Genomic DNA, 27,756 nt, shown 5'->3' with positions numbered 1-27,756 from the left:
GCCGCGCCGCTCGGGTCCCTCTGCGCATGTGCATCCCCGCCTTCTCCTGCCGGCTCGCCTTTCCCCGGCTCCAGCCCCTCGTGGGAAACCTGCCCCGGCTTCCGGGTCCACGCGGCGAGGGAGCTGCGGGTGAGGCCCAGGGGGTGGGGGCGCGGGCCGCGAGGGCCCCGCGTGGCTCGGGGGTCCGACGGGGGGGCGGTGCCGGGTGGCGGGTGGGAGCCCGCGGAGCCCGGAGGGACCCCGGCGTCTGCGGCGCCTGCGGAGTTGAAGGGACGGCGGGCGGGGCCGTCTCGGACTAGAAGACCGGAGTCCCGCGTGGGAACGAGGGCGCTCGGGCTCGCAGGGCCCGCGGAGTCCAGCCCCAGCGACCAGCGGGCTGCGTCGTCGTGCGGCCGCGGGTGGAGAGTGCGCGTGTGTGACGTGTGCGCGCCGGGCCCACGGAGAGGGGGTGGGCCGCGGGGCGGCGCGAGTGCGCGTGCACGATATGCGTGCGCGCCTGACGTTGTGACGTGCGCGCGTGCGTCCCTGCGTCCCTGCGTCCCTGCGTCCCTGCGTCCCTGCGTCCCTGCGTCCCTGCGTCCCTGGTGAGCCGGGCTTGCTTCCTCGGAGGGGTGCGGTTGCGGGCCGCCTGGAGCCGGCCGGGCCGGGCGTCTGGTGGGGTGAACCGCTCTGGCCGAATGGTCACGCCAGACTCGGCGTCCTCATCTGTGAAGTGTGGACGTCAGTCATCCCTGCCGCACGGCGTCGTTCTGAGCACTCCCGTTTTGTCAGCTGCTGTTGCATTGATCTGTTACCTCCGTGATTCAGGAGGCTGGGGCTGCCAGTCTCTAGGGCCCTCGCTTCTCAATTCCCTCATTGTGCAGTGGAGGAGGGGAGAGGCTGGACTAGGCAGTCCCCACGGCCCTCGGCCCTCTCCTGGCCCTGGCATTCCCCAGCCCCCAGTGGTCATGTATTACGTATTCATTTGTTATTTGTTATGTATGAGCATGACGGTATCCTGAAGCCATCGAAGGCTGAGTGACGGTGGAAGGTCTGGGACAAATTTAAGAAGAGCGCGGTGAGCCGGAGCTGAGAGGGGAGGACAGACAGGCCACACAGGAGATGGCACCTCTTCGGAGAGTTCGTGAGGGCATGGTGAGGGCATGGTCGGGAATGAAAGGCTTACCAGCCAGCGCCCAGGAAGCTCCGTCATCACTCCTCTGGGAGCACCCCCGACTCCCCTCATTTTCCGTTCACTATTTCCAGAAGCAAACTGCCCTCAAACAGCGCCCTGTTGTTGATGGCATCTAGAAAGATGCTGAGGGTCCCGCTCTCCTGGCCTGATAGACGCACAGGATGGTAGTGCAGGCAAGTCTTTTTGGAGGTCATCTGTTCTGACCTTAATTGAAAAACGGGGGGAAACAGTTGAGTTTGAGAAGGTGACAAAGTGAGGCGGTGCAGTTTGTTAGGGGCAGAACCATGGTTAGAGGCCAAGTCTGCAGATTCCCAGGCCACTGCCCATCTTGTCACTGTTAAGTCAAAGATAGTTTCTCTTCTTTTCCTTTTTTAGGACTTTATTTACTTATTCAGGAGAGACACAGAAACACAGGCAGAGGGAAAAGCAGGCTCCCCGTGGGGAACCGGATGTGGGACTCCATCCCAGGACCCTGGGATCACAGCCTGAGCCTCCCAGGTGCCCCTCAAAGATAGTTTCTTACTAAGTTGTAAGCAGGTTAGAACAATTTTTTATCTTGCCTTGAACACTCCCATCTCTTTTTTTCCAGAGGTTTCTTCGATTCTCTGACCTCAAGGGATTAATGGTATTAGAAGGAAAACAGATTAACAATGTGGCTTGGGTTTTTGATTTTTTTTCCCTACCACATCAGTTCTGACAAATCCATAGTGTTTCCTCCTTTTAGGTTACTGTAAAATGTTAAACTCATCTTCTCATGTTTTTAATTTTTCTGTGTCACAGAACCTAAATTGGTAATAAATCAATAAGAAACAAATGTTTACATTCACTCAGTGAAAAGTATCATGTCTAAGCTCAACATATATCGGAGCCACACATGGACACGTAAGTATCTTGTATGTGATGCTGTGAAGGCAGGTAAATCCAGGAACCGCAAGGCAGGCCAAGTGTCTCCTAACTTCCTTCTTCCTTCCTTCTTCCTCAGCTCTCCCTCCTCCACTAAGAGTGGAAAATGAACAGATCTCAGGTAAGCTTTTTGTTTGTTTATTCCTGCTTTGCTTTAAGATGGGTTTTCTAAAGTTTGTATGGATTCATGTTTTTAAAAAGGAGAAGAAGGAATAGGCAAGAATTACTTTAAGGGAAAAATGTTGAGAGTAGCAAATCAAAGAGCATCTGGCAGAATTAAATGCAGGACTCTTAAATTTACAGAGTTGTGCAAGTTGTAAAATTTTCTCTGATCTTTTTAATAACAAAATTGCCTGTGATCATTTCTGATAGACACAGCAGCGTGCAAAGACATGTGGATGCTTTTCAGGGGACCAAACAATGAGATTTGAGTAGACCGCTCTCTCAGGGTCCTGTTTGATCCAAGAATAAAACTTTGAAGATCTGGCAGAATGGTGGGGACTGCACGTCTTCCAAGTAACTCTCCATAGTATTTGTGTCAGCTTCTTTGTAGTCCTAGCTTGAGTGGCAGAGTTCTGGCTTTGATCACTGTGTTTCTTTCTTTTTTCTTTTAAGATTTTATTTATTTTCATTAGAGATATGGAGAAAGGCAGAGACATAGGAAGAGGCTCCCTGCAGGGATCCCACTGTGGGACTCAATCCTGGGACCCTGGGATCACGCCCTGAAGCAGAAGGCTCAACCACTGAGCCACCCAGGTGTTCCTGGTCTCTGCATTTCTTTTACATTTCAACCACGGGAACACATTCTTGTTCCTTAACCACCACCGCTCACCTGAATCAGTTCTAGAAAAGGCCACCAACTTGTCATCAAATCCAATTTTTGTTTTGGTCTTACTTAACTGTCCTGAGGCATAATCCTCGGTCTCTGTTGTCTCTGACACCCCCATCCTAGCTCTCCTAGCTTTCTGTTCCTCACAATGGTGTCTTTCCCTTTTGCCCCAGACTTTGCCTCTCCTTGGGTTTATTGCTGATCCATCCTTGGCTCACTGCTTTTTTTTTTTTTTTTTTTTTTTTTTTTTTTTTCCAGTCTGTCTTTTTTTCCTGATTGGCTTTGTCTCTCTCTCTCCTTTTTTTTTTTTTTTTTTTAATAAAATACTTCTGGGAGCACCTGGGTGCCTCAGTGGTTGAGCGTCTGCCTTCAGCTCAGGTCATGATTCTGGAGTCCCAGGATCAAGGCCTGCATCGGGCTCCTCATGGGGAGCCTGCTTCTCCCTCTGCTTGTGTCTCTGCCTCTCTCTCTCTCTCTCTCTCTGTGAGTCTCTCATGAATGAATAAATAAAATCTTTAAAATAAAATCCTTCTGAATTAGTAATATGTTAACATGGTTAAAATTAAGTGACATTCCCTCCAGGAAGGGTGACATTTATTTCTCATCTACACTGAGACATTTTCACTGAGAATGAAAGAGGTTCTCTACAGTTCTGATGAGATGATGAGACAGCTGGCATATATTGCGACAAACCTGAGTGGATGGTCACCCTCCTGTAGATGTCAGCCTTTCTTGTTTGTCCTCCCAGTGTTTCTTTATTCAGTTAAAATGTATCCTTATATGCCTTCTACTTTTATTTAGAAGGGAACCCATCATACTCAGGGCTCTTCAAACTTAGGTGCTCCCGTACATCACTGGTATCCTGTTAAATGCAGATTTTGATTTAGTGGATCTGTGGGACCCTGGGTTTTACAGTTCTAAAAACCTAGGTGAAGCTGACTCTGCTGCCCAGGGAACCACACTTTGAGTAGCGAGTCTAAACACTATCTTCCATTCTTTCTTTGCTTTTATTCTCTTTTTTCAGCCTGTCCCAGGCATCTTTCTGTAAACAGAACGTGGATTGCTTCTTTCTTTCTTATAACTGCATAGTAATTCAAGCATGGATGTTCCATAGTTTTTAAAACTGATAACCAGTTCTGATATTAGTTCTGAACTATTTCAAACCTTTTGCTACTACAAACCACATTCTAACGAATGACCTTGTACATATAAGTGTTATTTGTCAGGTAAATTCCCAGAAGTGTGATGCCAGGCCAAAGGGTGAATACAATTGATAAATGTGATCAGTTGGGATTATGGTATCATTTTATATTCCCATTGATACTGCATGAGTGTGTGTTTGTCCACAGCTGAGTCTCCCATAGGACACATGGTTCAACTTTTGGAACTTTGGCAACTGATAGATAAAAAGTGGTATTTTATAAAGTTTGTATCTGTAATTTTTTAAACTATGAGTGAGGTTGAATATTTTTTCACATATCTGAAAGATGTATTTACGTTTCTGTGAACCATTTGTTCATATCTTTTGCCCATTTTGCCCTTGGGTTTCTGGCTGCTGCTCCTCCTCCTCCTCCTCTTCTCCTTCTCCTCTTCTCCTTCTCCTTCTTCTTCTTCTTGCTCCTTCCTCCTTCCTCCTCTTCTTTCTTCTTTCTTCTTCCTCCTTTCCCTCCTCCCTCCTTCTTCTTCCTCCTTCTTCCTCTTCTTATTTAGCTCTTTATATATTAGGGATACTAATACTTGCCTATTATATGGTTGCAAACTATTATGGTATATAATTTATTTTTTGATAATTGATCTGTGTGTCCCCCCCCCCCCCCCCTTGCAGGTATTCTGTTCCAGGATACCACATTTCACTTAGTCGTTTCCTTAGGCTCCCCTTGGCTATGACAGTTCAGACTTTTCTTGTTTATGATAACGTTGGCAGTTTTGAGGAGTATATTCAGGTGTTTTGTAGAATGTCCCTCAATTGGGAATTGTCTGCTGCTGTTTTTGTGATTCGACTGAGGTTATGGGTTTCTTGGAGGAAGAACACAGAGATATAATGTCATTTGGTCACATCATATCAAGGGTGAGTGCTTTCAACATGATTCATTACAGTGATATATTACTGTTGATCACTTGGCTGAAGTAATGTGGTCACAAGTAGCAGTAAAGCTACTCTTTGTTTTGTCTGTTCTTTTTGTGTTTTTTTTTAAAGATTTATTTATTTATTTATTTATTTATTTATTTATTTATTTATTTATTTATTTATTCATGAGAGATACAGAGAAAGAGAGGGAGGCAAAGACATAGGCAAAGGGAGAAGCAGGCTCCTTGCAAGAAACCCAATGTGGGACTTGATCCTGGATCCCGGGATCATGCCCTGAGCCGAAGGCAGATAGTCAACCGCTGAACCACCCAGGCATCCCAATTTAGTCTGTTTTCATACTGTACTCTTGGGAAGGAATTGAGAACTTAAACTCTACCTCCTTCATGCTGGAGTAGCTACATAAATTATCAGGAATTCTGTTTAGGAGATTTTTCTATTCTCTTCTACTTACTAATTCATTTATTTATATCAATATGAATTCATGGCTAGTTATTTTACATTTTACATTTGGTTATGGTACAATGCTACCTTGTTCATTTGTTGCTCAGGTTGGTTATTAAAAAGCATCTTCTAGGGGCACCTTGGTGGCTCAGTCGGCTGAGCATCTGACTCTTTATTTCAGCTCAGGTCATGATCTCAGGGTCCTGAGATTGGGGCCCATGTCAGGCTCTTTGCTGAAGGTAGAGGCTGCTTGAGATTCTCTCCGTTTCTCCCTCTGCTCCTCCCCCTGCTCATGTGTGTGCTCTCTCTCTCTCTCTAAATCAATAAATTTTTTTAAAAAGCATTTTTTGTTGGTTTCTGTCTTTTGACATCTGCCATTATTTTTTGAATATTTCTTACTTCCTACTAGTAGATTTTCCAGATTCATCTTATGTATTTCTTGCTCTAGAATTAGGCTTCTTTTTTTTTCTCCTAAATAGCTCTGGTTCTTTTTTTTTTTTTTTTTTTTTTTTAAGATTATTTATTTATTTATTTATTCATGACAGAGAGAGAGAGAGAGAGAGAGAGAGGCAGAGACACAAGCAGAAGGAGAAGCAGGCTCCATGCAGGGAGCCCGACGTGGGACTCAATCCTGGGTCTCCTGTTCTGGTTCTTTTCATTGGAGCATAGTGTTGAAACCAAGATTAGGGGACTAGGTGTGTCTTTTGCTCCTGGTGTGTCATTGCTTGCAGGCCCTCTCAGTTAACTGAACAAGGAAATATATGCATATATTCAATCATGTATATACTTATATATACATATAAGTATTTCAATATTAACCATCTATATATTAAGCTAAATATTAGTTTATACTCTTATCTCTTGTTGTAATCATTACCACATGGAACATTCTAACCTCCTCTCCTTGCTTGTGTGTAATCTCATGCTCTAACATTGAGAATCTGCCTATCATCACCTGGATTTCATTTATTTGATTGTTCAATTCCAGCATACATGCACATGATTTCAGAGTTGTTAACTCATGGACTCTTTATTCTTCCAGCTTGGGGTCATTATGAATTAAGGGGCAGAAATTTTCATGTGTAGGTTTTTAAGCAGATGTAAGTTTTCAGGCACATAGGGTATGAAATTGCTGGGTGGTTATGTATGTATGTATGTTTAGCTTTGCAAGAAACCGCCAAACTATTTTTACAAAAGTCCAGTATCAGTTTGCATTCCTACCAACTACAAATCAGAATCCTTGTTCTGATTCTGGAACTGAAATTGTCATTATTTTAGATTTAACTATTCTAATAAATATGTTGTCTCGTTTTTGTTTTAATTTGCATTTTCCCACTAACAGGTGATGTTGAGCATCTGTTCATGTTCATATCCTTATATCTTTGGTGACCTGTTTGTTCAGATCTCTTGCCCAATTTTCAGCTTTTTTTTTCAATAGCTTTAAGAGTTCTTTTGTGGGGCCCTGGGTGGCTTAGCAGTTGAGCATCTGCTCAGGGCATGATCCTGGGGCCCTGGGACTGAGTTCCATATCAGGCTCCCTGCAGGAACCTGCTTCTCCCTCTGGCTGTCTTTGAATAAAATTTTTTTTAAAAATGGTTTTTTGTATTTTTTTGGATGTAAATCCTTTATTAGATACATGTATTGCAAATGTCTTTTCTCAGTCTCTGCCTTGTCCTTTCATTTTCTTAGAAATGTGTTTTGCAGAGCAAAAGATTTTATTTTTAATAATATTCATTCCCGCCATGGAATAATATACTTTATTGTATCTAAAAATTCATCACTAAGTCCAGGGTCACAGGGATTTTTCTCCTATATTCTGTGTTCTGTATTTTCCCCTAGAAGGTTTATAGTTTGCATTTTACACTTAGATCTCTGCTTCACTTTTAGTTAATATTTGTGTAAGGCCTGTTTCTAGGTTAATTTGTTTTACATGAACATCTAATTGCTTAAGCACCATGGTTGAAAGACCATCTTTTCTCCTTTTGTTGCCTTTGTTGAATTTATCTTGGTAGATCTATTCCTGGACCCTCTATTCTGTTCTTTTGATCTGTGTGTCTCTTTCAGCACTAATATGCTGTCTTGATTATTTGTAGCTTTATTGTAAATCTCAAGATCAGGTAATGTGAATTCTCATTTTTCTCCCATGTGTTGGCTATTCTAGATCTTTTCTTTTCTATATAAACTTCAGAATCATTTTGTCAATATCTGCAAAATAGCTGGGGGGTGGTTATTTATATTGCATTAAATTTATAGATTAAGTTGGAGAGAATTGACATTTTAGCCATATTGAGTCTTCCTATTGATGAATATGGACTGTCTCTATTTATTTAGATCTTTGATTTCTTCCATCACTTGTCTTTTTTCTGCATATACATACTGTGTTAGATTTTACACTTGAGTACCTTTTTTTGAGGTGCTTTCGTAAATGATATTTTTTTCAGTTGAAAATTTGGAATTCCAGTTCTTTATTCAGACATAGGAAAACAGTTAACTTTTTTATATCATCACTTTGTATCATGTGATATTGCAATATTTCCTTATTACTTCCAGTAGATTTTTTTCTTTCTTTTTGTAGATTCCTTGAGATTTTCTACATAGACAACAATATTGACTTCAAATAAATGGAGTTTTGTTTTTCCTTTTCAGTGATACTCACTTTTTTGATCTCCTCCTCCCTCCCACCTACCCTCTGGCAATCATCAGTTCTCTATATTTAGCAGTCTCTTTTTTTCATCTCTTTTTTACTTTTTTTTCCTTAAATTCTACATATGAGTGAAATCATATGATATTTGTCTTTCTTTCTTAGTCTGACTTATTTCACTTGGTATTATACCCTCTAGATCCATTCATGTATTGCAAATGTCAAGATTTTGTTCTTTTTTTCTGGCTGAGTAATATTCCACTGTGTATATCTATATACCATATCTTCTTTATCCATTTATCTTATCGATGGACTTTTGAGTTGCTTCCATATCTTGCCTACTGTAAATAGTGCTGCAAAATAACATCTTTTCGATCAGTGTTTCCATTGTCATTGGGTAAATACCCAGTAGTGGAATTACTGGATTATAAGATGGTTCTGTTTTAGTTTTTTGAGGAAGCTCCATACTGTTTTCCATAATGGCTGCATCAGTTTTCATCCCTACCATCAGTACACAAGGATTCCTTCTTATTCACATTATCACCAACTCTTGGAATTTCTCTTTTTGATTTTAACCATTTTGACTGGTGTGAGGTATTATCTTGTGGTTTTGATTCAAGTTTCCCTAATGATTAGTGATACTGAGCATCTCTTCATGTGTCTCTTGATCATCTGTATATCTTCTTTGGAAAAATGTTTATTGAGATCCTTTGCCCAGTTTTTAATCAGCTTATTTGGGGTTTTTTTGGTGTTGAGTTGTAGAAATTATATATTTTGGATATCAAATCCTTTTTTTTTTTTAAGTTTTTATTTATTTATGATAGTCACACAGAGAGAGAGAGAGAGAGAGAGAGGCAGAGACACAGGCAGAGGGAGAAGCAGGCTCCATGCAGGAAGCCTGATGTGGGACTCAACCCCGGGTCTCCAGGATCACACCCCGGGCTGCAGGCGGCGCTAAACTGCTGCGCCACCGGGGCTGCCCTGGATATCAAATCCTTAATGATATATCATTTGCACATATCTTCTCCCATTAGTAGGTTGTCTTTCTGTTTTATTGATGGTTACCTTTGCTTTTTGTTTTGGTGTAGTCCCAATAATTTATTTTTGCTTTTGTTTCCCTTGTCTGAGGACACATACCTAGAAAAAGTTGTTATGGTCATTGTCAAAGAAGTTACTACCTGTGTTCTAATCTAGGATTTTTATGATTTCAGGTCTCACATGTAGGTCTTTAATCTATTTTGAGTGTTTTTTTCTGTATGGTGTAAGAAAATGGTCCAGTTCCATTGTTTTGCATGTAGCTGTCCAGTTTTCCCAGCACCATTTGTTGAAGAAACTGTCTTTTTCCCATTGGATATTTGTCCTCCTTTGTTGAAGATTAACTGACCATATAACTGAACTGGGTTTATTTCTGGGCTCTCTACTGTTCTACTTTGAATAACCAGAACAATCTTTGGAAAGAAAAACAAATCTAGATTTGTTTTTTTTTTTTTTTAATTTTTTTAAAGGATTTTATTTATTTGACAGAGAGCAAGCAAGCACAAGTGGGGGGAGGAGTAGAGGGAGAGGGAGAAGCAGACTCCCCACTGAGCAGGGAGCCCGACATGGGGCTCCATCCCACGACCCTGGGGTCATGACCTGAACCAGAAGCATATGCTTAACTGACTGAGCCACCCAGGTGCCCCAAATCTAGATTTGTTTCACAAGTTGATCACAATCCCAGATTTCCAGATATACTGCAAAGCTATAGTAATCAAAACATTATGGTACTAGCACAAAAGTAGACACGTAGGTAAATGAAACAGGGTAAAGAGCCAAATCATATATGTTTTATTTCTGGTTTTGGGTTTGGTTTGGTTTGGTTTTGGTCTTACTTACTGCACTAGCTAGGACTTCTAATACATATTTGAATGAGAGTACTTAGATAAAACATCCTTGCCCTATCCCTTCCCTTAGTGGAAAAGTATCCAGTCTCTTAACATTAAATATGATGTTAACTGTAAGGTTTTTGTAGATGGTCTTTATCAAGCTGAAAAAGTTTCCCCTTTGCTGAGAATTTTCATCATGAATGGGTGTTAGATTTTGTCAGATGCTTTTTCTTCATCAATTGATTTGATCATGTAATTTTTCTTCTTTGACTTATTGATCTGTTGGATTGTAATGATTGGATTTTTTTTTAACATTGGCCCAGCCTTCCATACCTAGAATAAATTCCATTTGGTTATGGTTTATAATTCGTTTTATACATTGTCAGATTTGATTTTCCAATATTTGAGAATTTTTGTTTCTATATTAATGAGAGATATTAGCCTTTAGTTTCCCATGTCTTTATCTAGTTTTGGTATCAGGGTAATGCCGATCTTATAATATCAATTTGGAAGTGCTCTTTACTGGAGGAGATTGTGGAGAATTGGTATTTTTTCCTTAAATGTTTAGTAGAATTTACCAGTGACACCGTTTGAGCTTGGCACTTTCTGTTTGGGAGTGATTTGATTACTTATTCTTTTTTTTTTTTTTTTAACAGCTATAGATCTGTTCGGGTTTTCTATTTCTCCTTGCGTGAATTGGTAGCTGTGTCTTTTAAGGAATTTGTCCATTTCTTCTAAGTTAATTTTTCAGGAATAGAATTGTTTGTAGTAGTCTCATATTATTTTAATGTTCTTAGGATCAGTAGTGTTGACCCATCATTTCTGAGATTCACAATTTTTTTCTTTTCTCTTTGTTCTTGGTTAAGTTTTCTGCAAGTTTATTAATTTATTGATCTTTCCAAAAAAGCAGCTATTGGTTTTGATTTTCTTTTTTTCATGTTTCAATTTTGTTGATTTATTCTAATGTTTATTTTGTTTGCTTTGGGCTTAATTTGCTTTTCTTCTATAGTATACTAAGATGCAAACATAGGTTACTGATTTAAAATTTTTCTTTTTTAATATATACACTTGATGCTATAAGTTTCCCTCTATGTATTGCTTTCAGTGTATCTCACAAATTTTGATATGTGATATTTTTATTTCATGTGTTATATTTAAAAATTTCTTTTGAGATCTCTTTAAATATAGATTATTTATAAGTATATTGTTTAATTTTCAAGTGTTTGAGGGATTTTCCAACTATCTCTTGTTTATTGATTTATATTTAATTCCATTGTAGTCGGAGAACGTATTTTATATGATAGCTGTTGTTTTAAATTTGTTAAGGTATGTTTTCTGGCCAAGGCTATGGTCTCTCTTGGTAAATGTTACATATGAGCTAGAATAGAATGATAAAATATGGGTTTTATTTTTGGATGGAGTATTCTGTAACTGTCAATTTGATCATGTTGATGGATAGTACGGTTCAGGTCATCCGTATACTTACTGATTTTCTGCCTCCTTGATCTCTCAGTATTGACAGAGGGGTGTTGAAGTCTCCCAACTATGATTATAAATTTGTGTATTTCTCCTGTCAGTTCTATCAGTTTTGGGCTATGTATTTTGGTACCCTTTTGTTAGATGCATATATTCTTTTGATACTCTTGTTAGATTTATATATGTTTTCTCTAATAGGATTTTGAACCCGTTTAATGAGTTAATTCCAGTGTTATATTTTTCAGCTCTAGAACACCCATTTTATCTATGTACATATGTGTATATGTATGTGCCTGTATTCACATCTATCAGGAGTCCCCAAGACCATCCCCAGGTTCAGTGACTTACTAGGGTATTCAGCACATACTTCTACTTATGGCTATGACTTGTTTACAGTGCAAGGATATAAAGCGGAATCAACCAGGGGAAAGGGCACACAGAGAAAGATGAGAGGAAGCCAGGAGCAAACTTCTCAGAGTTTTCTACCAAATCTAGTGATGAGATAGACAACAAACATGAAATGTTTGCCAGGGAATCTCAGTAGATACTCGGTGCTCAGAGTTTTTAATAGAAGCTGATCACATTGGTACTCTCTGCTTGGCACAGAAACTTCTGGATTTAGAAGGAATATACATGTGTTGAATAAGCCGTATTACTTACACAAACAGTTTAGACTCAGTGAACGATTTCTTCTAAGGGAATTTAAGTTTCCAGAAGCCAGCCAGCAGACACGCTTATAGCAGCAGACCTTTCAAAGGATAGCAATCTCAGGTTTGCTCTCATAATTCTTTGCTGCACAGTACACATACTATATATCCATTGTACTTTTCCTTCTTATTTTGTTCAGATTTTCCTCTGTTTTATTGAGCATATTAATAATAATCCATTTTAAAATTCCTGCTTATTAATTCCAATGTCTGGATCCCCTTCTGATCTGTTTTGTCTCTTTATTTTTTCTATCATATAACTGATGATATTAAAGAACTAATTTTTTCTTGGTCTCCTTTCCTTCCCAGTCTACTGTATGCATACTGCTAGATCCTGCAATGTATAATTTAATAAATGTTAATGAATATGTCTCCTCATCAGATCATAAGCACTTTGAGAAAAGGAATGGTGTGTTTGTTTTCATCAGTAGTATTTGCAGCGAAGGGAACAGTTCAGGGCTTTAGTGGAAACTCAGTTTGTACAAGATATTTCTTTCATCCTACATAGTAAGTAGCACAAAAGAAGGCATCCTGTGTGTCAATTCTTAGCAAATTCTAAAGAGATAAGCTCTTTTAAATTTCTTCTACATTATTTAGTTCTGACAGCTTCATATAGAAAAGGAATATACTATTACAGGAACAAGTGTCATTCAAAGATGTATGTGTGGACTTCACTCAGGAAGAGTGGTATCTACTGGATCCTGCTCAGAAGATACTATACAGAGATGTGATTCTAGAAAATTATAGCCACTTTGTCTCAGTAGGTAAGAATTTCATTTCCTTGTAACTACCAGTAGCGTGCATTTTTAGTTGTTGAAACATAGGAACTGCCTGTGGAATTTTGATTGAAGCTTGATTTTCAAGGCACTGAGGTGGCCAGTCCCTCTGGCCACCATAAAGAGTGCTATGTTCTTAATCTCCATAGGGGTTGGTTCATTTGGGCATCTCTCTTGGGCAGTCTCTGAAGCTATACCTTTCTTCTCCATCATTTTCTAAGAGTCCCTGAAGCCAGGCTATTTAGCCATCATCTTGTATTATCTTTTCTTAACAGGATATTGCATTACTAAGCCAGAAGTGGTCTTCAAGATTGAGCAAGGAGAAGAGCCCTGGATATTAGAGGCAGGATTCCCAAGCCACTGCCACCAAGGTGAGTTAGTACACAGACATATGCCAGAAGGGAATAAGATCTTAGGCCATTGGTTTGGGGTTTCTCACTTGTGAAATATTCTTCAGAAATTTTTTTCCTTTTTTTTTTTTTATTGGACTTCAATTTGCCAACATATAGCATAACACCCAGTGCTCACCCCATCAAGTGCCCCCCTCAGTGCCCGTCACCCAGTCACTCCCACCGCCCGCCCACCTCCCCTTCCACCACCCTTTGTTCGTTTCCCAGAGTTAGGAGTCTCTCATGTTTTGACTCCCTTTCTGATATTTCCCACTCATTTTTTCTCCTTTCCCCTTTATTCCCTTTCACTATTTTTTATATTCCCCAAATGAATGAGAACATATAATGTTTGTCCTTCTCCGATTGACTTATTTCACTCAGCATAATACCCTCCAGTTCCATCCACATGGAAGCAAATGGTGGGTATCTGTCGTTTCTAGTGGCTGAGTAATATTCCATTGTATACATAAACCACATCTTCTTTATCCATTCATCTTTCGATGGACACCGAGGCTCCTTCCACAGTTTGGCTATTGTGGACATTGCTGCTATAAACATCAGGGTACAGGTGTCCCGGCGTTTCACTGCATCTGTATCTTTGGGGTAAATCCCCAGCAGTGCAATTGCTGGGTCGTAGGGCAGATCTATTTTTAACTCTTGGAGGAACCTCCACACAGTTTTCCAGAGTGGCTGCACCAGTTCACATTCCCACCAACAGTGCAACAGGGTTCCCCTTCCTCCACATCCTTCCAGCATTTGTGGTTTCCTGCCTTGTAAATTTTCCCCATTCTCACTGGTGTGAGGTGGTATCTCATTGCAGTTTTGAGTTGTATTTCCCTGATGGCAAGTGATGCAGAGCATTTTCTCATGTGCATGTTGGCCATGTCGATGTCTTCCTCTGTGAGATTTCTCTTCATGTCTTTTGCCCATTTCATGATTGGATTGTTTGTTTCTTTGATGTTGAGTTTAAGAAGTTCTTTATAGATCTTGGATACTAGCCCTTTGTCTGATAGGTAACTTGCAAATATCTTCTCCCATTCTGTAGGTTGTCTTTTAGTTTTGTTGACTGTTTCTTTTGCTGTGCAGAAGCTTTCTATCTTGGTTAAGTTCCGATAGTTCATTTTTCCTTTTGTTTCCCTTACGTTCATGGATGTATCTAGCAAGAAGTTACCATGGCCAAGTTCAGCAAGGGTGTTGCCTGTGTTCTCCTCTAGGATTTTGATGGAATCTTGTCTCACATTTAGATCTTTCATCCATATTGAGTTTATCTTTGTGTATGGTGTAAGAGAATGTTCCAGTTTCATTCTTCTACATGTGGATGTCCAATTTTCCCAGCACCATTTATTGAAGATACTGTTTTTTTTCCAGTGGATAGTCTTTCCTGCTTTGTTGAATATTAGTTGACCATAGAGTTGAGGGCCCATTTCTGTTTTTTTCTGTTCTGTTTCATTGATCTATGTGTCTGTTTTTGTGCTAGTACCACACTGTCTTGATGATCACAGCTTTGTAGGACAACTTGAAATCCGGCATTGTGATGCCCCCAGCTCTGGTTTTCTTTTTCAATATTCCCCTGGCTATTCGAGGTCTTTCCTGATTCTACACAAATCTTTTTTAATCTTTTTTTTAAATTTTTATTTATTTATGATAGTCACAGAGAGAGAGAGAGAGAGAGAGGCAGAGACACAGGCAGAGGGAGAAGCAGGCTCCATGCACCGGGACCCCGACGTGGGACTCGATCCCGGGTCTCCAGGATCGCACCCTGGGCCAAAGGCAGGCGCCAAACCGCTGCACCACCCAGGGATCCCTGATTCCACACAAATCTTAAGATTATTTGTTCCAACTCTCTGAAGAAAGTCCATGGTATTTTGATAGGGATTGCATTGAACGTGTAAATTGCCCTGGGTAGCATTGACATTTTCACAATATTCATTCTTCCAATCCATGAGCATGGAATATTTTTCCATCACTTTGTGTCTTCCTCAATTTCTTTCAGAAATGTTCTGTAGATGTTAGGGTATAGATCCTTTACCTCTTTGGTTAGATTTATTCCTAGGTATGCTGTATTTTGTCAAATGCTTTCTCTGCATCTATTGAGAGGATCATATGGTTCTTGTTTTTTCTCTTGCTGATATGATGAATCACATTGATTGCTTTATGAGTGTTGAACCAGCCTTGCATCCTGGGGATAAATCCCACTTGGTCATGGTGAATAATCTTCTTAATGTGTTGTTAGATCCTATTGGCTAGTATCTTGTTGAGAATTTTTGCATCCATGTTCATCAGGGATATTGGTCTATAATTCTCCTTTTTGGTGGGGTCTTTTTCTGGTTTTGGAATTAAGGTGATACTGGCTCATAGAATGAGTTTGGAAGTATTCCATCTCTTTCTATCTTTCCGAACAGCTTTAGTAGAATAGGTATGGTTTCTTCTTTAAACGTTTGATAAAATTCCCCTGGGAAGCCATCTGGCCCTGGACTTCTGTGTCTTGGGAGGTTTTTGATGACTGCTTCAATTTCCTCCCTGGTTATTGGCCTGTTCAGGTTTTCTATTTCTTCCTGTTCCAGTTTTGGTACTTTGTGGCTTTCCAGGAATGCGTCCATTTCTTCTAGATTGCCTAATTTATTGGTGTATAGCTGCTCATAATATATTTTTTAAAATCGTTTGTGTTTCCTTGGTGTTGGTGGTGATCTCTTCTTTCTCATTCATGATTTTATTAATTTGAGTCTTTTCTCTCTTCTTTTTAATAAGGGTGGCTAATGGTTTATCTATCTTATTAATTCTTTCAAAGAACCAACTCCTTGTTTTGTTAATCTGTTCCACAGTTCTTCTGGTCTCTGTTTCATTGAGTTCTGCTCGAATCTTTATTAACTTTTTTCTTCTGCTGGGTGTAGGATCTATTTGCTGTTTTTTTCTCCAGCTCCTTTAGGTGCAAGGTTAGCTTTTGTATTTGAGTTCTTTCTAGTTTTTGGATGGATGCTTGTATTGCAATGTATTTCCCTCTCAGGACTGCTTTTGCTGTATCTCAAAGATTTTGAACGGTTGTATCTTCATTCTCATTAGTTTCCATGAATCTTTTTAATTCTTCTCTAATTTCCTGGTTGACCCTTTCATCTTTCAGCAGGATGGTCCTTGACCTCCATGTGTTTGAAATCCTTCCAGAGTTGTTCTTGTGATTTAGTTCTAATTTCAAAGCATTATGGTCTGAAAATATGCAGGGGACAATCCCAATCCTTTGGTTTTTGGTTAAGACCTGATTTGTGACCCAGTATGTGGTCTATTCTGGAGAATGTTCCATGTGCACTTGAGAAGAATGTGTATTCAGTTGAGTTTGGATATAAAGTTCTGTAAATATCTGTGAAATCCATCTGGTCCAGTGTATCATTTAAAGCCCTTGTTTCTTTGGAGATTTTGTGCTTAGAAAACCTGTCGATTGTAGAAAGCACTACATTCAGGTCACCAAGTATATGTATATTATTATCTAAGTATGTCTTAACTTTGGTTATTAATTGATTGATATATTTGGCAGCTCCCACATTCGGGGCATAAATATTGATGATTGCTAAGTCCTCTTGTTGGATAGATCCTTTAAGTATGATATAGTGTCCGTCTTCATCTCTTACTACAGTCTTTGGGATAAACTTTTGTTTATCTGGTATAAGGATGGCTACCCCTGCTTTCTTTTGAGGACCATTTGAATGGTAAATGGTTCTCCAACCTTTTATTTTCAGGCTGTAGGTGCCCTTCTGCTTAAAATGAGTCTTGTAGACAGCAAATAGATTGGTCTTGCTTTTTTATCCAGTCTGAAACCCTGCACCTTTTGATGGGGTCATTAACCCCATTCATGTTCAGAGTTACTATTGAAAGATATGTATTTAGTGTTATCATGATACCTATTCCGTCCCTGTTTTTGTGGATTGTTCCCCTGGACTTCCTCTATTACAGAATCCCCCTTAGTATTTCTTGCAAAGCTGGCTTCGTGGTCACATATTCTTTCAGTTTCTCCCTATCTTGGAAGCTTTTTATCTCTCCTCCTATTCTGAATGAGAGCCTTGCTGGATAGAGTATTCTTAGCTGCATGTTCTTCTCATTAGGACTGAATATATCCTGCCAGCCTTTTCTGGCCTTCCTGGGCTCTGTGGAGAGAGGTCTGCTGTTAACCTAATACTTCTCCCCATAATGTTTAGGGATTTCTTGTCTCTTGCTGCTTTAAGGATCTTCTCTTTATCTTTGGAATTTGCAAGTTTCACTATTAAATGTCGAGGTGTTGAGCGGTTTTTATTGATTTTAGGGGGGATCTCTTTGTTTCCTGGATCTGAATGCCTGTTTCCCTCCCCAAATTAGGGAAGTTCTCAGCTATGATTTGTTCAAATACATATTCTGGCCCTCTGGCCCTTTCGGCGCCCTCGGGAACCCCAATTAAACGTAGAGTTTTCCTTCTGAGGCTGTCATTTATTTCCCTTAACCTATCCTCAAGATCTTTTAATTGTTTTTCTCTTTTTTCCTCAGTTTCCCTTCTTGCCATCAACTTGTCTTCTATGTCACTCATCCTTCTACCTCATTAACCCTCATCGTTAGGACCTCTAGTTTGGATTGCATCTTGGGATCCCTGGGTGGCGCAGCAGTTTAGCGCCTGCCTTTGGCCCAGGGCGTGATCCTGGAGACCCGGGATCGAGTCCCACGTTGGGCTCCCGGTGCATGGAGCCTGCTTCTCCCTCTGCCTATGTCTCTGCCTCTCTCTCTCTCTCTCTCTGTGTGTGTGACTATCATAAATAAATAAAAACTAAAAAAATAAAATATGGATTGCATCTCATTTAATTGATTTTTAATATGGCCTGATTTGATTTGATCTAAATTCTGCAGTCATGAAGTCTCTTGAATCCTTTTTTCTAGAGCCACCAGTAGCTTTAAAATAGTGCTTCTGAATTGGCTTTCTGACATTGAATTGTAATCCTAATTTTGTAACTCTGTGGGAGAGAGGATTGTTTCTGATTCTTTCTTTTGAGGTTATTTTTTCCTTCTAGTCATTTTGCTCAGTGCAGAGTGGCCAAAAACAAGTTTACCGGGAAAAGGAGAAAAAGAGAAGAGAAAAAAGAAAAGAGAAAAAAAAGAAAGAAAAAAAGAAAAGAAAAAAATGGGGGGAAGCAAACAAAACAAAAAACAAGGGGGAGTATCGTCTGATTCTATATACTGTAAATCCCTCGACTTCCCCTGGAACTTTCCAGTGCTGCTTGGTCAACAACTTGCTTTTCCCCTGTCCGTGTAGCTGGTCTTCTGGGGGGAGGGGCTTGCTGTTCTGATTCTCACATGTGAGCCCCTGGGGGAGCTGCTCAGCCCCCTGCCTGGTGCATGGCTCAGTGGGATTTGTTTATCCTGTTTATCCTGTGAGGCCACTGTGAGGCTCAGTGGGAGTTGTTTATCCTGTGAGGACCCAGGAGGAACAATAACAGTGGCGGTAGCCAGCTCTCCAGCGCTAGAGTCAGCTCGTGGAGTAACTACAGCAGCTCCCAGTCCGCAGGGTCTGGATGCTCCGGGGGCGGGGCCCTGATCTGCTCAGCTCAGGCCGCCCAGCGGCAGGAGTGTCCCGGCCATCCTCTGCACTGCTGGCCTCTGCCTGTCCCAAGGGGAGTGCCAGATCCTGGGCTGTGTCCCCCGGCGCCTCGGGCTCCAAGGCCTGCGCTGCTGGAATCCTGCCCCCGGGCCGCACAGCCCCCTCCACGCGGAGCCGCTTCCAAGCTGCTCCCAGCCCAGCTGGGAGCGCGCTGCTGCCCTTAGGGAGCTCGGCCCCGGGGTGTGTGGCGCGCTCTCCCCCCCGGGTCAGAGGTGCAGGTCCTCTGTTAGTGCCCCTGGGAGCCTGAGGGCATCCCCGTCCCTCCTGGGATCCTGCTCCAACTCCCTGCAATCGCCTTTCCGTCTGGGAAGATTGGTGAAGCCCCTGATTCTCCTGGACGGGCCTTTCCTGTCCTGGGGGCACTCGCCCCTCGGACTTAGCCTGGCTCTTCGCGGGGCCCCTCCCCCTTGGATGCTTTTTCTTTTTCTTTTTTTTTTTTTTTTTTCCGTCTTCCTACCTTGATAGAAGCACGAACTCTTCTCACTGTAGCATTCCAGCTGGTCTCTCTTTAAATCTCAGGCAGAATTTGTAGGTTTTCAGGATGATTTGAAAGTTATCTAGGTAATTTGATGTGGACAGGTGACTTGGGGACCCTACTCTTCCACCATCTTGCCCCCTCCTCCAGAAATTTCTTTTTTTAGTCTTAGACCTTTGAAAGTGACTAAGGACAGTTGGCCCAGATCCCTCCATTACCTTAATCACACTTCTCCACGTGTCACTTCCCCTCATAAATGCTTTCTTTTGTCCTGTGATAGGGTGATTTACCAATACCCATAACGCAGACTCAGCTTCACCTTAGTTTTTCTGGTTAGTTTGTCTTAAAATTGTTCACCTTCCCTTAGACACCTTTTATTAGCTGGTATGTATTTATTCATACTTGCAGTAGTCATTTAACAAACATGTGATGGGCACTCACTACGACCCAGTTTTAGGTAATAAAAAGAATAACGTTCCTTTTATCATGGAACATGTATTACAGTGAGGAACAAGCAGCATATATGTTTGTGTGTGTGTGTGTATACATGTGAGTGTGTATATACAGTGTTTTGATGGTAAGCACTGTGGAGAGAGTTAAAGCAGTGGAGAATGATGGCATTTGCCAGTGGGCAAGGGAGTCAAAGAAAACCCGTTTGATGAGGTCTGCAGGAGAGATGAGACCCTAGTAAAGTGTAAGTGTGAGTGGTTCCAGACAGATGCCAGACTTCTTAGCTGTGTTCTTAGAGCGTTTGAAGAATGGCAAGGGGGGCATTGTAGCTGGTGAGTAGGTGTTGGTGAGATTAATAGATGATGTCATAAAAAGTAGTATGGATCATGGTAATTTTATTTTGAGTGATGTGAGAAATCCTTGTTTTTTTGAGTAAATGCAAGTCAGATTAAATCATCAGATTTGAGATATATATATATATATACACACACACACACATACATACACATATATATATACACATACATACATATTGTAGTAAACATAGTGTGGTGGTTAGGTGGTGCTTAGGCATGAGCAAGGAAGGAATACCATTTAGTAGAGTATTTTATACTCCAGAGGAGAGAGGATAGTGGCTTAGGCGATGTAGGAGTGGTAGTTTTGTACATATATGTTGGGGATGAGGCCAGCAAGATTTTCTGTAGGATTGATAGTGTGGAAGGGAGACAGGAATCCAGCATGACTCAACTGATTTGTCTCAAGCAACTGGGTAAATCAGGGTGCCATTTATAGAGAGGAAATTTAGAGAGATTATAGGGGAATTAGGACATACTTAAACTTGGGCACAAGAAGCTGGAGAGAACCACTAGAACTCAGTCTGTGTGTTGAATAAGATGTTGGTTCTCTGTGAGTATGGTGCACATGGCTGAGGCCAGAGCTAGAAGTGCCTGTGTGAGAGGCGTCATCTATGGGTGGTAGAAAAGGCACCAGGCTAGGTGAGAGCTTCTAGTGCAGGGGTTGGTGGCCTTTTTTTTTTTTTTTTTTTTTTTTTTAAGATTTTATTTAATAAGAGACACACACAGAGAGAGGCAGAGACACAGGCAGAGGGAGAGGCAGAGACACAGGCAGAGGGAGAAACAGGCTTCATCCTGGGAGCCTGACGTGAGACTTGATCCCGGGTCTCCGAGATCACGCCCTGGGCCGAAGGTGGCGCTAAACCTCTGAGCCACCGGGCTGCTCTTGGTGGACTTTTATGTAAAGACCATAGCCCATATTTTAGGTTTGGTGGGTCACGTGTGATCTGGGTGGTGGTGGCTGCTGCTATTGCTCTTCTTCTGGTTCTCCTTTTCCCTCTCCTCCCCTCTTTCTTTTTTCTTCCTCACTCCTTCCCACTGCGTCTTTTATCTTCCCCTCTAAAAATGTAAAAAACACTCATAGTTGAAGGACCCTTCCTCAGCAGTCATAGTTTGAAGACTCCTTTTTAGAGAGTGGTTGTTTGCATGTAAGATTAGTGGTCCTGGAATTCTACTTTGACAAGGCGTGAAAATCCATTCAACCTCATCATGAGAGGAGCTTGCAGAGGAATAGTCTGAGTGAGGTGACAACTGAAGCCTGGTTTCCCAGGAATCCATCCAATAAGGAACATCCTACCGTCCTCGTATGACTAACCCTAAATGGCAGCCTCCAGGGTCAGCACGCTAAACCTGTTATTCCCTATTACTAGTCTCATCCTCGTGGGGTTGCATGCCTTTCAAAACCAACTTCCATATCTTTCTGTTTTCTCACTTCTCACTGATCCCACTCAAAACCAGAACTGTATGTTCCCTCATCCCTAGCTTGATCTAATTCCTAACTGATTTTTATTTTGTTACCTATATTACCAGTTTATCTTTCACTAGCCTGACAGAGTTGCTACTTATTAAGAACTAAAATTAAAGTCTCCTTTCATTGACTGTTAAATTGTGGTCCTCTTGTTCTATCTGTCTTGCTTCTTTTTTGTCTGCTCTCCAGAATTTACACTAGACCCCATACTGTCTTGTATCTTAAATTTCACTTATAAATGCTTTCTCTTCTATCTACAACTTTCATTCTTGTTTACTTTGCTTTTCAGATACTTAAATTAATATCATACACGTAAAGTGTTTTAACAGTGCATGGTACATAGTAATGGCTTCTCAGCATGCATACTAGGGAGGATCCTACCATAGTAGCCAAGCTGTGAGAAGATAAGGACATGAACTGTGATCTGCCTCTGAATATTTCCTCTGCTGTGTTTCTCAGTCTATTTGTAGTTTATTTTTTGTTTGAAAAAAATCTCTTTTTGAATTTATTTAGTTCTCTGAGTTTCCTGCTTCCTGAGTGGATGTCTCTCAGAAAATCTCTGATCCCTACTCATTGTGTTGAGTTTATTTTATTTTCTCTAGCCTGCCCCTTATAGCCTTTTTTAAAATGGTGATTTCTTATAAAATAAGTTAAAAGAAAAACTAGATTCTGGGTTATAGGACTTCTTGATTGAACCCAAGGATGTTTTGGTGCACAGAATAGAAGCATGTGCTTCAGCAGGAATCCTTCCCTAGAAATCTTTACATGAAGGGATAAGGACTGAACTGTTCTGTCTCCCGCAAACATAGTTCTTCCTCTGTAAGCCTTGTCCACTAGTCTCTACCATCGCTTTATTCAGTGTGCAGTGTCTCTTTTGGGCTTACCCCATTCTGAGTTTCCCTGAATCAGCCACTCCCACCTCCCTGTACTTTGAATTTTCACCCTTTTATGTCCAGTTTTTAAGGTTTTATATTTAAAATGTTACATATCATCACCAGTTTCCTTTCCTTGTTTCTACTGCAGCATGTATTTATTTTCCATTGAACCAGGAGGATAAAGGAAACGTATGCTTGGATTTAGTTTACACCAGAAAACTGAGCCTAAAACAAAAGAATCAACTACATGAAAGGGTCATTTGTGTGAGTTCAGTCCCATTAGAAAGTGTACTAGGATTCATAAAATGTGGTTATTTTTCTCATTTCTAGAAGACTGGAAAGTTGCTGACCTGATAGAGAGCAGCCAGAACAATGAAGACGAACATTTTTGGCAACTTGCTTTCACCGCCAACAAAACAGTAAATATAGATAGTGGTGATAGAGTCAGGAAAGCTTTCAATCTGGGCACAGATTCTGTTCCTTCAAGAAATTTTCCATATAAGATATGTGACTCGTGTGAAATGAGTTTGAAAAATATTTCAGGCTTAATTATCAGTAGGAAGAACTATTCTGGAAAGAAGCCTGATGAGTTTAATGTCTATGAGAAATTGCTCCTGGATATTAGGCATGAGAAAACTTCTCCTGGGGGGAAATCTTATAAATACAATCAGAAAAGGAATGTGCTCAATCATAGCCACAATCTCAATCAGCCAATTTTTGACCAGCCTTCTGAATATAATGAAAATGGACAAGCCTTCCATGAGGAAGCGGCCTTTTTTACAAACAAGAAAATACAGATTGGAGAGACGCTCTGTAAATATAATGCATGTGGAAGAACCCTCATCCACAGTTTAGAACTCAGTTTATCTCAGACTACTCATTTAGAGATGGAGCCATATGAATGCAATATTTGTGGGAAGTCCTTTTATACAGATTTAAGATTGGGACATCAGAGAACTCTTACAGGGGAGACTCCTTATGAATACAATGAATATGGGCAAACCTTATGTGATAACTCAACTTTCATTATCCATCAAGAAACCTATGCAAGAAAGATTCCCCATGAATATAAAGTAGATCATAAAACATGGGAAAAATCAGCCCTCTTTAAACATCAGATAGTACACATGGGCAAAAAACCTTACGAGCACAATGAAAATGGAAATAACTTCAACAAAAAGTCACATCTCACCCAACTTCGAAGAGCTCACTCAGGTGAAAAAACTTTTGAATGTGGTGAATGTGGGAAAACATTCTGGGAGAAGTCAAACCTCACCCAGCATCAAAGAACACACACAGGAGAGAAACCCTATGAATGTACTGAATGTGGGAAATCCTTTTGTCAGAAACCACACCTTACCAACCATCAGCGAACACATACAGGAGAAAAACCCTATGAATGTAAGCAGTGTGGAAAAACATTCTGTGTAAAGTCAAATCTTACAGAACATCAGAGAACGCATACAGGGGAGAAACCGTATGAATGTAATACATGTAGGAAATCCTTCTGCCACAGGTCAGCCCTAACTGTCCATCAGAGAACACACACAGGAGAGAAACCCTTTATGTGTAATGAATGTGGGAAGTCCTTCTGTGTGAAGTCAAACCTCATCGTACATCAAAGAACTCACACAGGGGAGAAACCCTATAAGTGTAACGAGTGTGGGAAAACCTTTTGTGAAAAATCTGCTCTCACTAAACATCAGAGAACTCACACAGGGGAGAAACCCTATGAGTGTGATGGATGTGGGAAAACATTCAGTCAGAGGTCAGTACTCACAAAACATCAGAGAATTCACACAAGGGTGAAGGCTCTTTCCACATCCTGATGCCCAGAAGCCTTCACCCACCCATTCAAATTCTTACACCATTTCTAAAAACAAGATGAATGAAGCCCAAAGAATGTCTTACATTACTAGAAAGTGATGTCTTGTTGTACTTCAAGTAATTAATACTGGAATAAAACGTTACTGATATTTTGAATATGTGAAAGTGCTCAAGAAAAACTGAAACTTTTCATCAAAAAAAAAAAAAAAAAGAAACTTTTCATCAGAAAATTTATATTGAGGGGAAATTTATTCACTTAAAGAATGTTGTAGAAATCTTTGTCTAGGATTTATGTCGTGTCATATTCCAGATGTGATACCAAATTTTATTGTAAATATAGTGGATGGTGTTCATTCATACCTATATTTACAGTGGGATCTGAAGTTTAAAAAAAGTTGAATCACAATAGCGTGAAGAGTCCTGATGTTTGCAGGCCTGATATAGTAATAGTAATATAGCAGAAATTGGAGGTATGCTTGATTTGTATACTTGTGAAGAGAAAACATCCTTACTTAAATAAGTGTTATGGTCTATATTAATATCTCCCACACTAAACACCACCAGTGTCTTTATAGGTTGATATAATTATATATGTATATATATGTATATGTAAATCTATTTATACACACATACCCCCACGTATGCAGTGGTGTGTTGGAATAAGCTCATGCTGGCTTGCAACTGCTGAAAGTTAAATTTTCAGGAATTTTGTGAGCCAGTTCTTAAACAGTCATTATTTAAAAATTAAGTTATATTAAAACCAAGGGTAGTAAATACTCAGCACTCATCATTTCCTAATTATTTTAAAACATTTTGCTCTTATCTTTGTTCTGTGGGTCACCTATATTATCAAATGGCATGGTAAAAATACCATATTACATGCTACTGTACATCTCTTCCCACCTCTGCACTCAGTGTTGTCCTGTGAGTAGGTCGGCTTTAGTGGGAGGACTTAGGCCCTGGACATTGGCAAACTCTACAAACCAGGGTTTTAATTTCCTCAGAGAACCTGTTGTCAAATACTTACCAGCACACCACTGTGTGTGTGTGTGTGTGTGTGTGTGTGTGTGTGTGTGTGTGTGTATGAAAATATATCTGGAAAATTTGAACAAACTACATACCCCCCTTTCCCATTTCCTGACATAAATAAATGGTTATGGCCATTATTGCTGAACTGCCTCTTCAGTGAAGAACCCCAAATTTGTTTTTGTGAGTTTTTTTTTTTTTTTTGACTACCTCTGCATCAGTCTTAATTGTAAATACTACTTGAGTCTCTTTATAGTTTGGCCAGTATATGTTCTCTTAAAACCACATCACCAACCTTCCCTCTGATGTTGCTAGCATATATGAATTAGTATGGCCGTTGTTACTAATCCACTACTTCCCTAAAGAAGCCACTGAGGGTTTTTAGCTGCCTCTGGGTCAGTCCATAGTTATGTGCTGTTAATAACCGTGATATTTATGTGAGTTTTGCAAAGGTTAACATCATTTATGAACAGGAATACTCACTGCACAGCACAAATAAAATTTCTGGTATTTCTAGAATGCTACTTTCTTACTCTTGATATTTCATTATTGTATCTATTTAGGCATGATATGTTGTATGTGACCCAGGAACTATGTATTTGTATTTAAAATAATAGGGTGTCATATACTGTCTCTGCCTCCTTTGTCCTACTGTTTCCTGCACCTCCTTGGAACACACTGATCATCAGTTCCAAGAGACACTGCCCACCTAGCACCCATACTCTTATTTTTTACTTGCTGGGCTCTGTTTTGTCTCTCCATTCTTCCCCCAGATGATTTAGGAGTAAATTCAGATTAATCTAAGTTAATCGTGGAGATACTAGTCTAATGATTCTGTTGAAGTGTTTGGGAAATATTCTGTGATTCTTCTGGGAAAGACCTCAGTGATAAACTATTGTTGTGACATGAGAAGACACAAGGGGAGATTGTCTCTCTTATGCTGGACTTTTTCTTTTTTTTTTAAATTCTTTTTATTTTTTTTTTTAAGATTTTATTTATTCATGAGAGACACAGAGAGAAAGGCAGAGACACAGGCAGAGAGAGGAGAAGCAGGCTCCATGCAGGGAGCCCGACGTGGGACTCTATCCCAGGACTCCAGGATCATGCCCTGAGCCAAAGGCAGACTCTCAACCACTGAGCCACCCAGATGTCCCTGGACTTTTTCATATTTGTATGTTATATACCAAATTATAGCTGGTGACCTTGAAGGGCAATAGCCTGAAGATAGCAGTAGATAAAATGGGACAAGCCTGGCTCAGAGGGGATGTCATTGAGCCACATAACTGCATCTGGGCCTGTTCTCTGCTAGGACTTCATATTACTGTGGTAATAATGGTTGCTTTTTTATACTTAGGGCTGTCTGTTACTTCTAGATGAAGGCCTTCCAATAGATGAGTATTTAGGTTCTAAGTGTTTATGTTCTATACAGTGATTTGGAGGAAGAATGATTTCTTTTGACAAGGTAATACAAAGATAACTATTTGTATCAGCCCTGCTTCTAATGAAAAACAGAATTCTACCCCAACTAAGAGGATTGTGCACAGTAGACTTACTACAGTGATGTGGGCCAGAAACAAGGGATGCTCAAGCACCTAGAGACTAGCATTACCCAGAAGCCATGAGCATTCTAAGTTATAAAGGGGCAAAGGATGGAAACAAGTGTCACCAGAGCCCAATAAGAGCTGCTCTCATGGAGGAGAGACTATCTCCTAGGAGATCTTTTCCCTACCAGAATCATGGCCCTGAACTACTGATGCCTCCCTTTGAAGAATCTAACCAGATGTTATTTCCAGAGTAGCCCAGGTGGATACAGAAAGTGGAGAGAAGGTCTGGGTGCAGTCGATGGATAATAAGCAGCACAGTGTTTGTTTTCTGTAAATTCCTATGTAAAGTCTCAGTATTAGAAATAAACTTATTCTGCTAGTTGAAAGTGAAGTCTTTTTACTTCATTGTGCTTTTGTATCGTCACAAGTAAATTCCTTTTGAAATTGAGCACTGTGGCAGGTATGTCTGTTGACATGCATGAAGCAGATATTATGTTAAATTATATTATTCATATATCCCTCTGTGGTGTTTCTTGTTAAATGTGTTGTGAGGTAAGCAGTTCTGTATTCTTCCAAATAAATAGCCATTTGTCCCTGCATTGTTTGATTAATTTACCCTTTTCATTGTCTGCTCAATAGGGCATTTTTAACATGTACTTAAATATTATGTGTAGTGGCTGTTGCTTTTTATCTACTCAAGGCAAATTTTCTATATTCTTCAGTAGCATAACCTGTCCTTGTGAACACAAGAGTTGACATTTATCCCAGATGATATCATCTCTTCCTGGCTCCACATGTGTATTGAACCAGGAGTCATCATTTGTTACAAAATAGGCTAAT

At 40.4% G+C, this 27,756-nt stretch overlaps 1 protein-coding gene across 6 annotated transcripts; it reads left to right on the top strand.

The window, feature by feature from the left end:
* Positions 1-22: 22 nt before the first annotated feature.
* LOC112660875 (zinc finger protein 248) lies at positions 23-27,515 on the top strand. 6 transcript variants are annotated; one of them, XM_025448609.3, is made up of 6 exons: positions 31-129; positions 1,955-2,056; positions 2,157-2,198; positions 12,763-12,889; positions 13,177-13,272; positions 22,850-27,515. In XM_025448609.3, exons 3-6 carry the CDS (start codon positions 2,184-2,186, stop codon positions 24,346-24,348), a joined length of 1,737 nt encoding a protein of 578 aa, XP_025304394.1. In that variant the 5' UTR covers positions 31-129; positions 1,955-2,056; positions 2,157-2,183; the 3' UTR covers positions 24,349-27,515. The 6 variants fall into 6 exon arrangements, with proteins under 6 accessions (XP_025304395.1, XP_025304394.1, XP_025304393.1 ...); XM_025448608.3 differs by lacking the exon at positions 31-129 and adding an exon at positions 597-1,134; XM_049108885.1 differs by lacking the exon at positions 31-129 and adding an exon at positions 618-1,347.
* The last annotated feature ends 241 nt before the right edge of the window (positions 27,516-27,756 follow it).

This window comes from Canis lupus, chromosome 4, assembly GCF_003254725.2.
Source record: "Canis lupus dingo isolate Sandy chromosome 4, ASM325472v2, whole genome shotgun sequence".
In the NCBI taxonomy this organism is placed as follows: domain Eukaryota; kingdom Metazoa; phylum Chordata; class Mammalia; order Carnivora; family Canidae; genus Canis; species Canis lupus.
Note: the sequence above shows the minus strand (reverse complement) of the source record. Positions and strands in the feature narration are given on the sequence as shown.